This window comes from Chelon labrosus (assembly GCF_963514085.1).
Source record: "Chelon labrosus genome assembly, chromosome: 8".
In the NCBI taxonomy this organism is placed as follows: Eukaryota; Metazoa; Chordata; class Actinopteri; order Mugiliformes; family Mugilidae; genus Chelon; species Chelon labrosus.
Window position 1 is genome coordinate 7637669 of NC_140358.1, and position 18489 is coordinate 7656157.

At 39.9% G+C, this 18489-nt stretch overlaps 1 protein-coding gene across 1 annotated transcript in view; it reads right to left on the bottom strand.

The window, feature by feature from the left end:
• glra4a (glycine receptor, alpha 4a) overlaps nucleotides 1-16381 on the bottom strand; it is a 59129-nt gene extending 42748 nt beyond the window's left edge. Inside the window, exon 1 of the mRNA XM_084549684.1 lies at nucleotides 16277-16381. Coding sequence (XP_084405810.1) covers nucleotides 16277-16344 — 68 coding nt within the window. The 5' untranslated portion in view covers nucleotides 16345-16381. The remainder of the gene's footprint in view (nucleotides 1-16276) is intronic.
• Between the last annotated feature and the right edge of the window lie 2108 nt (nucleotides 16382-18489).

An 18489-nucleotide genomic window follows, 5' to 3' on the forward strand; every position in this document is an offset into this window, starting at 1 on the left:
AAGCTTAGGCCCAAGAGAGGTAGAGCAGATTGTTATACAGACGAATTGCTCAAATAAAGACACGCAAGTACATCCACACACACACACAAAGACAGCCACTGCACTCTACATGACCCATATTTTGGGCATGACACTGAACAGGAAGGAAATTGTAGGCATAGCCGCTGGCCTGTTTCACTTGATCAAGCTGCTGGCTGGAACCAACAGCATCATGACAAAGCCACCATGGAGCTGGGTCTACCAGGGATTTTCTGAATCATACCCACAAAAGAGGGCAGCCTGACAATGCTCTGTGAAATGCCACTTTCTTATTTCCCCTCATACTGCTAATGTAGAATCTCAATGTAGAAGTTACTTCTTACCCTTACTGCGGTGTTCGAGGCCATTGGTGTTATTGTTGAGATGCATTCATACCCACTAATGTTTGTCATATTTTCCAAGAAAAATACTTTTTCATTCAAGATGATTAATACTGCTAGCAGGCCACACTAAGTTCTAACATATATTCAGTATAATTTTTGCAACTACAATCATTCCTTTTGTCATGACCAAGCACTTGTCAAGTAGTGCCTATTATCATAAATATAATTGACAAGGAAGTACTGCACTGTTTTCAGTTTCCTACTGTGACAACCCCATGCTGATATGTTTTGTCATTATCCTGACTCTGCATACAAGGCTTTAATTAGTAACTGATAGCCCTGGCAAGAAAAATAAACTGTAAATGTATATGTAAATTTGTTCTAACAAGCTAACACATTAATACGTCAGTGTAACTTTCTCTCTCCAGAGCACCTTAAAAATGAATTAAAATATAATATAAAAATAAAAACACATGGTCTTGAATTATTTAACAAGTAAATGCTTAACATTTTCTCAAATACACAGTATGAAGAGAATACAGTGTTTTTGGTATGTGATAGTATTGTTCAAATATAAAGATTCTTATGTCATTTGAATATACTGTACATCAGTTTACCAAATCAGGTAACAGAATTTTGATGGCCCAATGATGAATGTGGGACATATTTGCATTATTTCAGACTGGGTGTCTGTGGCAAACATACAGTTAGTGAAGTAGGCAGCCAAAAAAGAGTCACAAGCCCACGTTAACTCTCATTAGTCTCATTGAGAATGTTTAATTATATTGATGAACCCAAATATATGCCAACAGCTGGCGTTGAACTGAGAGAAGAAAGACCAGGGCCTGTATTCCTAAAGATTCTAAGGCCACGTCCACACGTCCGAAAACGATCTTTTCCCTCTCCGTTTTCGAGGGGCATCGTTTCAAGAAATATCCGCGGCCACACAGATCCGTTTCAGCTCGACCGAAAACGCTACTTCATATTCCAGGCCTATAGGTGGCGCTGTTTCAGTTTCATAAGTTCACCAAAAACGGAGAGGAAGAGGCGGAGCATGCGCACAAATCTTGAGCGCTGTTTACAAATCGCCTTTTTGCTCAGCGTGGTGGCACAGGAGCATGATATGTTGCCCTAGTAACCCTAATAGGCTCAATATCTTCTCCAGCAGGAAAACTAGCATGTAGTCCGCCATTGTTGTTGATGTTGTTATGAGACGTCTTGCGGGAGGTGGAAGGCTGCTCGGGAGTGTGGCGATGACGTCATCGTTTTCTTCGTTTGTGTCCGTAAACAAAGAAACGCAAGAGCTGCGTTTGCGAATTTCTCCACCCTGGGACCCGTTTTCAGAAAAGTGCGTTTTAGGGCTATGCGTTTACAGGATACGTGTGGACGATCGGCCAAAACGATGCAAAACTTTTGCGTTTCTGTGTGGACGGCCCCTAAGAATCCTCTAAGAGAGCTCCTATCTTAGCCTAAAAATTCCTAGCTAGGAGTCTTAGCTTAGGAGTGATTCCAGAAAATTCTTAGAGAACTCTTAGCAAGGAATGGACAGAAACTCTTATCTTAGTGAGGAGGTGTGGTTGACCCCGTTGCTAGGTATGAGTCATCATTTCAAGAGGTGTGATTGGTTGATCCTAAAAGCTAGATAAAAAATACACTTTTGGTGATAATTGGCTTAGAATGGACCGTCAAATTAATAGACTTAATAACAGAATCTAATCTCTATGAAGACTGTGTAATTATAAATAATACTTTACATAAAAATAAATAAATAGTAAGCTATACTTTAAAAATTATCCTATAAAATGTGTGATAAAACTCAGGCCCACTTGCACATGCGGATAGTTCTATTTATTTATTTGCTTTCATTCATTTACCACGCTGGTAACATTTTGCACTTCACCCATTTGGTATTAACAAGAGTAAAATGGCTCAGCTTTCATCAATTTCTGTGATTGCTAACCGGTCTAGAAGAAGCAGTGTTGGTTGATGTTCAAATCTTCCAAAACCCGAACAGCAGTGGAGAAGAAATGAAGCAGGAAACCCAACTGGACAGAGGAACAGTGTTTGCTTCTGGATCAACTGGTCAATGAGAATAAAAGTGTTTAGAGACGTAGATTTGGCCCCAAGTCATCACTGCTGCATTGTTGCATTTTTCCTGTTGCTAAATAGAGAGCCGAAGTCCCGCCCTTCTGCTTCCGGTCCATGGGACCTATCTTTCGAAAAAATATGAACGGGAGTTAATGGAGAGATCATAATTATTTTTTGGTCCCGTTCGAATTGTGGCATGAATTTCACATATGATGTGTGTGAATTTAAAAGATAATTTTTCACGTCAAGAGATAAATTATTTGACGTAAATAAGCTGAACAACATTAGGTTTTGTATGAGATCGCTTAGTGAACTACATCTCTCGTCTCGAACAATGTACGTCACTAGAGAACTATGGCTGTCTCCTTGTTGAGTTTTACCGTCTTCTTCCCATTCCGGCACAAAACACACCGGCATCGTTAGCTTTATCTTTTACTGTAACTTAACAGAAGGGCAGACAGAACCAAAGAGTGGAAGGAAAATGTGGTGACGTAAGGTAAGCGACTTGGACTTGTAGTTCGTTTAATTACGTATTTTCCATAGCGTTTTACTGAACTATCTTGCGACAAACTGTGACATTCTTGACATGTAAAATAATTTTTTATTCTGAAAAACAATATATGTATAATACAAGGCACAAGTCGATCGGGACCAGAAAATAATTTATCTTTCGCCATAGACTGCCGTTCATATTTTTTCGAAAGATAGGTCCCATGGAGGTAATCGGAAGGGGCGGGACTTCGGCTCTGTATACCTCAGTGTTGTGATGACTTTCACTAATTGACACTAATTTACCTCGTTTTTTTTTTTTTTTTTTTTTTTACAGCGCATTGTTTTCTGCGTCCTGATTGGCTAAGGGACTGTAGACCATTGTCAATCAATCTCCTCCGTACGGTGTCTCTTGTACAGTACAGAATGCGTTCAGCTTGCCAAATTTACATATAGGCCTACAGTATCTTTGATCGCTGGCAGTGTGACTGAAGTGCGGTATGTTTGTAAGTTATTGAGAAAAGTGTATAAAGTGTGTAGTGAGGGGTTTTGCAAACTTAAAACATTTATAATCATTGTAAAAAAAATAAAGCTGACTACTTCGCGGATTTCGCCTATTGCGGGTTATTTTTAGAACGTAACTCCCGCGATTAACGAGGGACCACTGTATTGCGATTGTAACAAGCTTGATTGTCATTCAGTGTTTGGAGAATATCTCTCCTGTCTCTTCTTTCAGCCATTTTCTCCTCTGCTTAAGAAATTCCTAAGGCTCCTAAAAGTCCTCCTCCCTGCTCTTAACAAATCTCACCTTAGGAGCACTCTTAAGAGCTAAGATTCTTTAGGAATACCTTTTATCTTTACTAGGAGCTACTCCTAACTTTGAGAGGAAAACGTCATGATTCTAAAAATTTTCTTAGAATTTGGCCACGAGGAGCAACTCTTAGCGCTAAGAATCTTTAGGAATACGGGCCCTGATCAACAGCTGAAATCTGTGGGAATCACAGCTAAATCCATTTGATTGATTGATTGATTGATTGATTGATTCATCTTCTGTAACCACTTGTCCTGTGAAGGATCACGGTATATCCATTTGATAATGATAATCGAAATATGTTTTTGTTGATGATCTTTTATTATTTTTTATTAAAATAAGAATTAATTTCTTGTGGAAAACTGCAGTTTACTAAGTTTTAATGACATCAAACGATCCTATGATCCTTTTCCTAAATAAAAATTGAACATTCAATGTACAGTTTCATGGTGCCTGATCAAACCCCATCTGCTGATAAAGAGCAGAACAGCCTCCATACCCAATAGACATTGACGTGTGATTGTATCGTCTAATGGTAAAATCAATTTAGAAAGACAGTAGCCTAGTTTGTCATGTTTTAATGACTGTGTTTAATGAATATGTGCTGCTAGTGAAAATATTTCCTATCTGTCTATTGATACTGCATGTCATGCACATTTTCAACTGCAGGTTTGATGTTACCACTTTCAATGACTGTTTATGTCTCAGTAAACAAGTCTGTGATGGTACAAAGCGGATGCTGGGTACAATGTCTACTTTCTCACAGTTCGAAAAACCCACAGGCGAGAGACACTGGCTCTGAGAGATTTCCTCAGAGGCTTGAGTCCAAGAGACAACTCAGGCACTGCTCCATTTGCTTTGTGCACTTTTTCCAGGGTGATGTCTTATTCACAAGAGCCTCTTGGGGTGCTGGACATGAATTGCATGTCTCGCAGATTTCCCAGAGAACAAAGGCATATGGCTATGGTAATCCTTTAGCCTGTTAAGGACAACCGACAGCCAGACTATGAACTAATCCTGTTTAGCATACACTGTTGTTGTTTTTTTCACGTTTTCCTATCAGGTGGATTTAATTTATCGGTTGTATAAAAGAGAAGTAAATCCCTCCAAATTGGAATAGTTCTTTTTGTAGGTGTAATACTTTACTTCAATAATAAAATGAGTATTTTCTGAGGTATCACTGGAGAACCAAACACCACAATCTTGCTGATAACAATCAGCAGGATTTATGTGACACGTTTATTGAGTGAACCTCCCATTTATTGAAAAGCACGCGTCTCTCATCCAAAGAGTACCACAGGATTTGATACATTATTTCAGGAAACAATGTGGTTGTCTTGTGGGGACATACAGAAAAATGGAGGGAGTCTCACCGGTCACACAGACAGGTGAGCAAAAGAATACGTTTAGTGCTCAGATTGTGTCCGTTCGCCACAATGAAGAGATGCATCTCCGGCCGGTTATGGATGATTCAGAAGCTCAGAGTTGAGTGTGTGGCCTGAGATAACCACGTACTTTGCATACCTAATAGAGTGGTAGGTACAAGATCATAATCAAGGCACATCTTTTAAACAACAGGCCAGACATTGAGGTTGTGTCCCTAAAATAACCTTAATAAAATATCAGGACACGTTCTCCTTGACTGCAATGTCTGCATGTCTACCCATTCTCAATGTGACTTCCAAGTCTGACACCATTAAGGCTTTGAAATATTAGCTGGCTTACCTTCAGATGATCTCATCAACTGTCTGAGCAAGGGCTTTAACTGAATGCCGCTCCCCTCTCAACTTGTGTGTCTGGAGCTTATGTTTTGGTGAAGAGAAACTAGATTGGGTTTTAAATGTGGCAGGAACAACATTTTCAAAAATCAGATGAACCGACATTGACAGTGGAACACAAAAGACTTTTCACAATTACCTTTTTAAAAAGTACTGGTAATCATTCAGACTCGAGCACTTTCAAATGGCTAGTCAATAAATTAAAGTTGTTCTGAGCTGACAGCCTGATAGAACTGGATGGGCTTGAGCTGAATGTTAGGCTGGATTTGGGTATGTTTTGAGCACTTCAGTCTGGTTTGAGTTTAAAATAGTTATATAAATCTTTCATTAATCAAAAGGTAGATAATACAACAGTTATCCAAAGTCAAGTTTAGACAATTACTAGCCTTGTCCCATTAATATGATTTCAACAACTACACTGACACTACTCTGTCCTTTCAGGGGAGGACAAATGTCTGGCAGGCAATTAACTAATTTAAGGAAAGGGGTAAGAGTTAATTAAAGGGTCGGGATCTTCATAGTTTGTAATAAATATGGCCCAGAAAGGTTCTAAAATATGAAACTTGACCTTTTGAACAAAGCCCATTCTAATGCTAATATGTTTGCATCTCTTTTCATCCATTTAATTAAGCTGTGTTAAACAGGGCAGCCTACTTTTGCTCCAGAACAACAGCAAGAACTCTTAACAGGTTTATTCAGCAGGCATCGCTACCAGTTGTACACTGCAGACGGGAAGAGTCGATGCTGTATTCTGTCAAAATGGTTTTCTCTAAGAGAATATCCTTGGGATTAGCAACAACACCTTTCAGCGCTCAAACTGCTGTGTTCTCTCCTCTTCAGAAAGCAATTTTTTTCTTAAAGTTAGGCACACTGTGATATCATTACAGTTTAATAATGCACTTTACCTGTCAAGGACAACTAGTCATCTCACTAATGTGAGGAGAAAAGAGGCAGCCAGTGAAGCAGAGGTCAAAGCACAAGGGATTTGTGGAAGTACATGATGTGTAGTGTTCTACCCTTGAAGCAGCTTTGCACTCTGTATAAAGGAGTCACCTGCAGGTCACTTACTGTGTGGCAAACAGACCACTTGTATCACAAAACATCTGGTAATAGACACCTACTCTAGGTCCAGCCATCAATACAGAGGGATTTCAATGAAAACTGATGAACCTATTTGAACTTTTACTGCGGAGAAAACCCACAGACATCAAAGCATCTCAGAAAGCTTTTTGCTTACTGCAGCTGAAACTGTGATAAGTGGTATTGCATGTCGTTTTGTTCTTCCTATAGCGCGAAGGTTTAGATGTTAACATCAGACATAAATTCTTTGAGGAATTGCACAAGCTCCTGCATTGTGGACGTCACCCACTCTCATTTGATGCAGCTGAAGGGGAGAGACCCTCTTGCTGCCATTGTGTTATCTTACAAATACAGCTGTAAACCCCCCTAACCACATTCTCATTTCCCCTTAAACACCTGACAAACTGCTTCACTGTGTCATGTGTGACTTAAGCTGTAGTAAAAATTGAGGAAGAGGAACAATTTGTTATTTTGCATCTTATTTCCAATGCCACTAGCCCACAGTTCCTTTTGTCAGTCATCTCTGAGAAGATTATAGTACGGAAATGAGTGAACAATGTAAATTGGTAAAATCTGTATAGCTAGCACAGCATATAACATTTATAAACTTTTGGTGCAATTATAATTCAAACAGTGCAGGAATATACACACTCAGTTAGCATCAATACTTCTCTACAAGTACCTGCAAGTATCTTTATCATCCAACTATAAAATAAAGACACCTTTTATTATTGCATATTAATAAAGACACTGTTGTTGCTCAACACTTTGTCACAATGCTGAGTTCAGTTTGTGAGTTTGGATAAAACAAACTGAATAAAACTACAGGGATTATTTTATGTTGTTTGTAATTCTCCACTGGTATCCTATAAACTGTGCATGCATAGATAAATAATTCACTAACTAATTTACAGCACTGTAGCACACACAATCACAAGCCAAATTTATTTCACAACGGGTTAAACAACTAAAATCAAAGCTAATCGTTTAGCTGTGAATTGTACTTTGATTAATGATTAATACATGTAGCAAGCTCTGCTACACTTTAGCCAGCAATATTTGGCTGATAAATCACAGCCATTTGTAATTACTGATTGATTGCAGCACGGTCACTCTAAATGGCTCAGATAATGAGATTTTGATTCAATTACAAATCGGCTCTTGAGTTTGACTCTACGACTGTTTCTTTTTGTCCAACAGTGTATTATGAGGTCTGGCTTTCCCTTCACCCTGAAAGTGAAGTTTAATCAGCGTGGACCTCATGGTCAAACATAATAACATGATGGAGGGTTCATAATGGGCCCCCACTTCATGCACCTAATTGCAGAGAACATTATGCCCTACAGTGGTGAACCTCAGAGCTAAAGTGCTGCTGTAGTCAATAAGTGGCCATTTTAATCTGCCTGGGCCAGAGAAAAAGAGTAGAGAGGTGAAGAGGTCCACTTAATTGCATTACGTTACTGCTTTGTCACATAGTTACCTGAAAACTGAGTAGTCTATCCTGTGTAGTTTTGGTTTGTGCCCACTGTAAAAGACACCTATCTGTTTCTACTTTAGACACAACCGTGGTTTTGTAACCCTGATAAAGCCACCTGCACACACATACTGCCACCACTTCAGCTAATGCCTGCTCTTCCTCATAGCATTACATAAATGTTTGACTAAACCAAGGAAGATGATGTGTGCTGAAAAGTCTTCCTAAATTTTCAGCATAACTGGCGAGTTGGATCCAGTGGACTTGCAAAGTGCAGAGACACACCAAGCTGAGGGTCAGCCTTTTGCTGGTATCAGGCCGTTGGTGAGTGCTTGTGGCCGTAGTTTTGCCCATGTGTCCTGCACCAGTGGCTCCAGGCAGATCCCTGACGGCAGCTTTTCAGCCTTTCAGCATGTTGGCTTTGTGGTGGCATGAGTCATTCACAGATATTACTCTGATTGGCTGTTTAGCTGAGAGAACCAGTGCACGAACCAGTGCACTTTTATTACTTCCAGAAATGGAAGTAATAAAAGTAAAACAACAACAAAATTATAAGAAGACCAATTTTTCATCTAATCTGAATATTCAAATACAGATATATTTTTACAGCGTCATTACCTGAATGAATAGACTGCAGACCAACTGATCAGTATGATTTAGGAGAGATTATCTCTGTAGATGGGTTGTAGGTCTTCCTAGCTCCCTAGCCTCCCAACTAATAGCAAGCTTTCCTGGTTTCCCCTTTTTAATGGACAATACAAACTATCGCCACCCGTTGGTGAAGAGTTATTTCCTTTCCGGCAGGTGCAGAACGTATGTGCCAGCTGGCCATTGGCTGACATTGGGGTGCCTGTAGACTGGACTATGGAGAGTTCCTAAACAAATTAGTACTCCCTGTTTTTGAATGTATTCTAATTACTCTGTAATGTATTTAGTCCAGAAGTATGCTCTAAAACAGAGGCAAAACAGATTTATATGACTTTATTGTTGCTCACAATGAACAGGAACTTTGCCATTAACAAAGCTTGGTCTGCGTTTTTTATAATATCACTTTAATGTTAAAAACTATTTGCATTGTCTGCATTAATTATAAGTCACTTGACAGCAGCAAAAACTGCAAACTTGATATAATAGATATTATTTTAGAGGTTTGCAAACACTTCATCCAACTGACATGCAGCAACAACAGAGAGGAACTGTTTTTGGCCAATTAGTGAACTTAAATCACATATTCAGTCATTTTAGTTCTGTTTTGGTAGACTTAGGCTGCTAATTGCTCAATTTAGTGTAGCATCTTTGTAAGTTTGTCTTTTTTTCTCATGCCGGGAAGATCTAAGGTAACGGGGGAGTTTATCTCAAGTTTGTCATTTGAGTAATGAAAGAAAGACAAAACTTGAAAAAATGACAGAGCTGAAAGATGCTAAAAGATTTCACAGACCTGAGAAGTGAAGAATTTGTTGATCGTCCCCCCCAGTCTTTGTTACAATAACCCTTCAACATTGCTCATAACAATTTCCTCCATTAATGTTACAAAAAGTGTTGACGCATGCCTGAAGGGTTCTTTGTGATCCCCTCCATGACCAATGGGCAGTGTTGCATTTAATGCCCTATCAGCTTAGCATTAGATGGCTATATATCTTTAGAGATTAAAAGTTTACCCTGAGCTCATGCACGTCAGTTACACTTCGTGATGCATTTATTATTCAGCAGCTCTGGGTTTTGATTTCAGCTGGCAGCAAAGGCATTTCACAAACACATGGTTCAGCACGGACAGGAAAAGAGACAAAGAGAAAGACATTTCTCATCCAGAATGGGAAATTCATAGGATGTCAGTGGTTATAGCTTCTTTAGTCATGTTGGGATTCTGAATAGGATAAAATATCATAAAGATAATTGGCATATTTAAGGAGATAAACTCATTGAGGACAACAGTACTGTTTTGCCCTCTGGGGTCAGCACCTTCATGAAAACTATGTGTTAAGATGTGGAGAAAGGAGGCTGTTAAGTACATTGACAGAAATGGTGAAAGGTCATATGTGGTTTGATTGAATGGGCTGGAAATAATCAGTCACATCTCTCAGCCAGAGGTGTCAGGCGAACACTGAAGACTGAAGCTGACGGCTCTAGACCATCAGTGAGCTGTCACCTCCACCATATATCCAAACAAAAATCTAATGGGCAGTGAAGCAATGGATAGGTCTGTGTCAGATGTTGCTTTCCTGTCAGGGACTCTGTGGCCAAGTTTTTTCATTAAAAGTTGCGAATGATAAATACAGGATTTAGATTTGCAGAATGTAAGTCTTGCCATGCAGACAGACAGTTATTTTGTTAATTGGAGGAAAAAACTAATCCAGTCATTCCTCTGAGAACGAGCAGAATAAATAACTTGTTTTGAAGTGTCTTTTAAAAAGCTACAATTAAACCTTCAGCATCGCCTCAATGGAATTTAAAGCTTAGCCGTGCAAAAACATCACCTCTTTGTTTATCTTTTGATGAATTTTCTTTGTGTCCCCGGTCTTCATATTTCATTGATAAGTATACCACCACTGTTCATGGATGTGGCGGCTGTGGAGAGCGAACCGTCTGCTCAACTCTTGCCTCCAGCTTGGCGCTAATTTTTTAGTCATTAACTCACGTAAACATCCCATCTGTTCTCCTTTCATGCTTCCCTTTTTGCCAGCACTCCTTGCTACTCGAGTCTGTGTATCAACCAAGTGTGTGGGGATTTCCTTTGTTTTTGGAACGGATAAGAGAGCCACGAAAGTGTCTGTGATGGTCTAACTCAAGGTGAAATCGCTGATACGCTCAATTGATATTTTCCCCAACAGTTCTGGTATGTGCTGTTGTCCATTTGAAAAATCCACAAAACCAAATGGAACCTTGCATGCAAGCTCAAAACACTCATCTTATTGTTTAATTTCTTAAGTATGCAAGCTTAAAAAGCTATGTGTATTTCTTTCAACTGGAAGTGGCAGGCATTTCCAAGTTTCTATGTACAGAACTCCTTGTGGGTTGTAAAACAGTTAAAATGACGGCACACAGTCTTTGCAGTCTTCTACTGTTTACTCGCCTCTAGATATTACTTTGCTGTTGCAGATACTTCTACACCAGCTGGGACGACCATCAGAATTAAATTACAGGTAACAACTGAGCTTTTGGGAGCGGCCTCACAGCAAGAAGGTTATGGGTTCAATTCCATCTGGGGCCTTTCTGTGTAGAGTTTGCATGTTCTCCCTGTGTCTGCGTGGGTTCTCTCCGGGCACTCTGGCTTCCTCCCACTGTCCAAAGACATGTTAGTTAGGTTCATTGGTGATTCTAAATTGACTGTAGGTGTGCATGTGAGTGTAAATGGTTGTCTGTCTCTCTGTGTTAGCCTGTGATAGACTGGAGACCACCTCTCGCCCAATGACAGCTGGGATAGGCTCTAGTCTCCTTGCGACCCTCCAGAGGACAAGCGGTTACAGAAAATCAACTGAGCTTTTAAATTCTGGATTGGCTAAAGTGTGTTTGCTTCTTTTCAAAATGTGAGGAACAGCTTTTTTTCTGTTGTTTAATAGGTGTGCAAGAAAGAAAACATCACTTTCTGAGACAAAATATTTAATGTGACATTTTAAGAACATATTTTATCTTTAGGAAACCATTATTTAAATGCAAGTTGAAGTTCGATGTTCCTTCTCAATGTACAATGAGTCCAACAGTTAAAACTTGCTGAATTTCATTAACTTTCAACTCCTTATGGCCTAGGTGCACCAGAATGTGGCACAACGTAAAAGCTTAGTGTCATACATATTTCTTTCTTGATAAGGGTAGTTGGTGAACTATTAGAACTGGTGGGCTACCTCCTAAATACTAACCAACTACAAATACTCCAGTGCTAGTCAGTCCGTACTTCAATTTTCTGTGTATTTGCATATATTTCTCAGAAAAGTATAATAACGCAGTGAAGAGCTATTTATTTTAAGGACCAGTGTGTAGGATTCACTGGCCTCTGGAGGTGAGGTTGCTAATTTGCAACAAAATGAATACCTCTAGCAATGCCAATACTTTATACGTTGCTAGAGAAAGGGCAAATAGAAGTGGCTGTTCCAGTTGACCTCAGATGAACTCCATTTTGGTCTCTTTACAGCCCTCTGTTCCCGCAAAGGTCATTGTTGGGTCAGTTTGGTGTTGGCTACAAATGGTCCAGCTGAACTTGATATTGTACCCTTGTTTCACCCCACCCTGCTCATTCACAGAACACAAAAATTCTACTGGAACTGTTTTCATTTTCAGTTTTAAATGCTTAAGCAGGCATTGCTAGACTCAATTATTTTCAGAATAAAAGTCTGGTAACATGCCATTTGGATTTATGGGGTGCCTTTCAACCGAGAAGAGAAAATAATACCTCTGCATGCCATTGGCTAGTCCAATCAAAGTCCATGTTGTTGTAAAAAGATTCAACTCAAAGGTGCTCAGTGGACGTGGATGATTGTTACTCTTCTGTCCATCGCCTCGTAAATCCTGCCAAAATGATTTGAAATGCCCAGCAGATCTTTGCCAGAGCAAAGTCAGTTCCAAATGGTTCCAGACCAACTTTTCAACGCACAAAAAAAATATGGATGGGGAAGTTGGTCTGATTCCAAGGCTAGCTTCAGTCTACAAATGCTTTAACAGGAAAAACCATTCCTAAAGACTCTTCTGTCTTTCACATCCTCTTGAAAACAACACCCTTGCAATTATGGGATGCTACATATCATCATTGCTATTGGCACCCATTTTGGGGCAAATATATTGGTAGTGAGGTTTATGTCCCCACTTGTGACACGTGTTCAGTTTCATACAGAATGAAGAAACAGTTCAGTGTACAGCAAACTAAAAATAATGAGCTCTCAGCTTTAACCACAGATATTTGGTGAAAGTGTTCAGTGCCCCCACAAGAAACTTTCCAACAAAGAATTAAAAGTGTTCACACTTGAGGTTTTGGGATTTTGACAGTACATTAGAACAATCCCACATATTTGAAACCAAATACGACAAACAGAATGTGTCCTCAATGCTGGAAAGACTTGAAAAATGAAAAATAAATTCCTCAGTTGTTTCTCTAAGTGGGTTAGAGCTGTTTCGCTCATATCTTCAAAGATGTCATTCATGATTTGTTTATTTGAGTTCTGCTATACTGACCTATTTTATAAAGATGAAGATGAAGTTTGTAATCAAGTAAAGTTATCTACTTCAGTTGATGCATTAAACTTAAAAAGGAAAGACGTTATGCCTTCCACATAAATACTTCCCTCTTTAACGTATTCACACGGTAATCAGACTCGTGAGTGCCCAGTTCTATCTCATGAGAAGATTTACTCTCTGATATTTTCAGCTCTGACTCATGATCTCTCGTTGACTTGAGGCAAGGACAGCAGGAATACTTGGTGAGATTCTCTGCCCTTCACTTCAATGAAATCCACAGCGTTTCACTGTCAGTTTGCCAATAAACAGATATGCATCAGATGGCCAGGAGACACGGACGCATTTGCACAACTCGCACGTCTAGTGTTGTGATGTTACTGTTACTGCTTCTAGCATGTGATAGCTTCCATCCTGTAACTGACGTTACATTTGTTGACATAACACACCAGATTAGGGAACTTGCGATCTTAATAGCCCCATTACAACTTTAGTTCTGACAAAAATGTGTGCAAAAATTTAAACTGAGTAGACACAAATTTTAGTGATTGTGCACATTTTACTTTTATTCAAAGTTTTTGCAAGTGGGCATGCATTGGGTGGAGAGTATGACTTGTAGCGCAACATGTCTCAGTTGGATGAGCTATTGAGCCATTCAAACACATTAAGTGATATGTGACGTGCATTTTACTGCATAACACTAAGATCCACCACATTAAAACATGGTGCTGCCCTCTACCGATCAGAGTCGCAAATTCCCAGGTGCTAAACTAATTACAAAAGTCTTTATGTTGTTTGTTAAGGAAATGTACAAAAACTATTAGTGATGAAACAATTAGTTGGTTAATCATAAAGGGTTTGACTCATTAATGTTTCCGTTTTCTTTGGGATGGGATTTCGTCACTATCTTGTGCTAGGGATACACCAAAAAAGGTTGGTGGAGCGCTGTTTTCATTTCTAATGTAAGGACAAAAGCAAGAAAATAACAACCCACAACACCATATATGAACTAAGTAAAAAAATCAAATACCAAATTTCAAGTTACCACTACCAATAATGAACAAGAATGTTTCAGCTGGTTCCACTAACATCTCTGCAGTGACTGAAGTCGATGCATAAATTAACATAAATCAATAACTTTGCAATTTAAATTTATTTAGTTTTCCCCCTCCTGAAGGCTTCTTTAAAGAAATCATCTGAGATAACCCACCGAGACGAATAGGTTCAGGAAACCAGGCACACTGTGGTTTTCCTTCCGAGCTGCAACAATGCAGGACACACCACTGTACCGTCTTTTTTTTCCACATTGGCGCAAGCACACACACACACACATCTCCAACCCCTGAACAGTCCCCCTCTCAGAATATGATATGAACTTTTTTTATTTATTGCACCCTTCGTTCCTGTTTCTCATTTCCTCTTGTTGACAACCATCCAGTCCAAAACGTATCACATCCATCCAGCTTGAGCACTATTTTACATGACAATCTTTTTTTCCACATCTCTTCCAACACTTCCTGTCTCGCACGCCTTCCCTCCATCTCATCTCTTCTTTCCTATCTGAACCATCTTTCTCCATCTACTAGCTCCATTCTCCACTTTACTAATCTCGCTGCCGCCACCAGCTAAATGAATCACCACCCTCTCAATTTCTCATTCGCATTTCTCTCAATCGCAGGTTGCTCCATTCCCATTTTCAATTTCCATCATTCCCCTACAACATGTCCACAACTCCATCAGATTCTGCCTGTCTTCTACACCTGCCCTCTCCCTTAATTCAGTCCTTTTCCTTCTTGCCTCCCTCCCACTCCCTCCTCATAGACTGGTAGGAGAGCATATAATTTGTCGGAGGAGGCGCTGTCAGTTGACTGCTCTCCAGGCTAAGAGCTGCTCTCCTCACCCCTGGGTTCACAGAGTCACGGCTCTGTTCCACTCTAGGATTATGCAGATCTTAATTCCCTTCCGTTCACACCTGAGGGTGGCGGGGCATGAAATAAGGAAAGTGTTCACTGCAAATAAAAGTTTTTGCCACCATGAGGGGACAAGAAAGAAAGAGAGAGAGACAGAGGGAAAGAGAGAGGAGGAGAACATGGATGTATGAAGAAAAACAGAAAGGGGAGCTTGGTTGTTTGTGGATTGTCTGAGTGAATGAATGAAGGGCCAACAGGAATTAGGAGGCATGTTGTAAAGCTAATTGAAAGTAAGAAAGAAAAGAAATGAGAAGGGAGATTGTCTGTTACCAGGCACACCAACTGGTGTTCCCCCTCTCTCTGTGTGAATCAGCTCTGCACATCTAAAATATAAGCTGAAACTCTTTTTCTTGTTTTGTCTTAAAACTTGAATCCCGGTTTTCGATTTGTTTTACCTTTTGAGAATTCAGGAGAAGGCATATCCTTTCCATGTGAGCTTTGAGCACACATGTTTAATTGTACAACCCCATTAATATCACATAAATTCTGTCTTAATGTTTCAATTTAAACTCCTCACAAATCGACCTTGCAATGCAAACGAGGATTCCACAGGTTGTTTGCGACCGAGGCAGGTTTTCATTGAACAGGACGATATCTCTTCTCAGTGTTTGCATATTAACTTAATAGCTACTACATTTTCTGCCAGCTTACAAACTGCCACCATGATATTAAATCGTAATTTCCACAATAAGTGGCATGACGTCCGTTTGCTCTGTGCGTAAAAGGCAGGACCGTTTTTGCGTAATTGTGCCCAGATTTGCTCGCACTTACCTCGTTGTGCAAAGCAGTGTGTTGTGTTTCTCATTGTCTTAATAAATAGATTTGCGGTATTATGTAGTTGAAGGTGTTATCGCATAGTACATTTGCACCAACTCAAGCGTGTTGCGCACAATATGCGTTCATCCAAAAAGATTAATCAATCGATCGAGTTAAAAAGTCGATAAAAGGATAGATGGGATGTGGGAGCGTCGACTCAAATGGCGAAAAAGTTTATGTCAAGAAGCTGATGAGAGAAAATAACTCGCACAAACAAAAAGGGAATAATAAATATAAGTGCGCCTCACCTGATAAAGCCTCCTTGGAAAAAGCAGAAAGACAAGACATACAGAATCCGGATGACCTGTGGGAGCATCCTCTGGCTCAAAATCTCTCCCCACTCCCACTGAATAACTTGCAGAAATAATTATTTTGGCAATCAGCAAATCCACTGAGCAGCTTGTGAGACTGGGCTAGAGGAGGAAGGCATCGTCTCTCTCACTGATCCAAGCTTGTCTTTGGGGAAACTTATCCCCCTCCCACCAAGTCCAGAGGGCTGCACACATCCACACAGCAGGCTCTCTGCTTTAGTCGGCTGGACGGCACTGGTCAGTGTGTTAGTGTGTTGTTGGTGCTTGTGTTCAGGGGGAGTGTCGGTTTGCGAGTGTGTGTCTGTTTTTTTTTCCGCCTCCTTTTCTCTCTCTATATTTCCCTCCCTCCCTCCAAAATATTCAAAAGGGGTGAAGATTTAAAGCAGCAGTAGCTTTTTGTGATGGGTACCTCATGCGTAATTAGCCTTAATTAGGATCGAGGAGTGATGGCTGTGATGATAAACTAAACTGCAGTGTTGAATACACGCTGGTTGATGACCAATCTGTGGGGAAATACTAATAAAAATTTCACTTTGGAAAGGATCAAGATGTCTTATGAGAGATAAAGCATGCCTGTGTGCACAGCACACCCTTTCTACCACCAAATAGACTGAAAATGATGCCCGAGAATATTTTATTAGGTTTTTGAATCTGCCCTCAAGTGGCCATTTGAGGAACTGCTGTTTTGGCAATGGCTTTTTGGCAGGATTTTTTCTTTTTTTTTCTTTTTTCAAAATTTGACACTAAATTAAGGCTGTTACTTCATCTCTGCTGGATGTCGAGGCAATTGGTCATTTTCACCAAGTGAGCACGTCCTCACCTGCTGGCAGAGGAAATTAGAATTACCACCTCGGGGTTGTACGTTTCCCATCAGCCAGTCAAGTGGTGGTTTACACCCATGTCTGTCCAGAATCCTGTATGTCGTGAAGAAAATTTAATGAAATTTTTCACCTTTGACATAATTTTTCTAATTAGACACTTACGTAAATTTTGTCAAAATTCTGACGATATTAAGAAATTCCCTCAAGGTGTCCATGAGATATCATATTTATGAGTATGGGTCATACAGTAGTCGTTGAACGACATCAGATTTTTCAAAGTCAACTAATATGTGGTGAAAGTTGAGTCAACGTTGACTAGTCCCCGATGATGTCACTAATAAAAACACAGTAGAAAGTAATGGTATACAACAATGAAATCCTTGTTCTTGACCTGAATACATATTGTAGTGTTTCACACAAAAGAAGCCACGGAGGCTTTTCTGCAAGGTAACCATAGTAGAATGGGCTTCATCTTTAGTGAAGTATTTCAACACACTTGATGAACCGCTGCTAGTTTGCTGCAATGACCCACTGGGCTCCTCACCTGTCTTCTCGGAGGAGTCCGTGCTGTTATTGTCACGTGACTGGCGACTAGTCAAATTCCTGCTTAAAGCGCCATGGCTCACTAGTAAAGTCAACTAGTAGACCAGTCAGTACAACAGCTAACATACAGATGGACAACCTGAACAGATATTGTGTCAGGCCACAGCTATTGCTCTGTGGACGCATGAAGAGCTCAGGCTTAGTGGTTGCCGTACAATATTTTTCTTTTAAAAAGTAGGGAGTTGGTTGTTAATTGGAATTTGCATGTTCGACGTGTACCTGTGCTGGTTTTCTTCATGTGCTCCAGCTTCTTGGCATACTCCAAAGACATTCATGTCAGGTTAGGATGATTCTAAATTGGTTGGTTGGTAAGTAGGTGTGGATGTGCGTGTGAATTGTTCTTAGTCTTCCTCAGGAGTGTCAAGAGTACGGCCCATGTGCTAAAACAGGCCCAACAGAGGGTCCAATCTGGCCCGCAGGATGAATTTGCGAGGTGTGAAAATTACATTAGTCGCGATTTTTCAATAAAATTAACTGCTTCCCTATTTTTACCACCAGGGGTTACACTGTTTTAGTAAGGGTTGCAGACCTAACACAACACTGAACTAAACAGCAGATAACAGCAATGTGCTGAAACTGCACCTTTTTATTTCTTTCAGGTTGTTCATAAAATATTTTCTAAAGGAACAGTTCATTAAATGTAAAGATTGCCATAATGTACTTGTGCTTCTTTGAGCTAAAACAAAGGGAAACATTTCAATCTGTCGCTATTTATAGGTTATAATG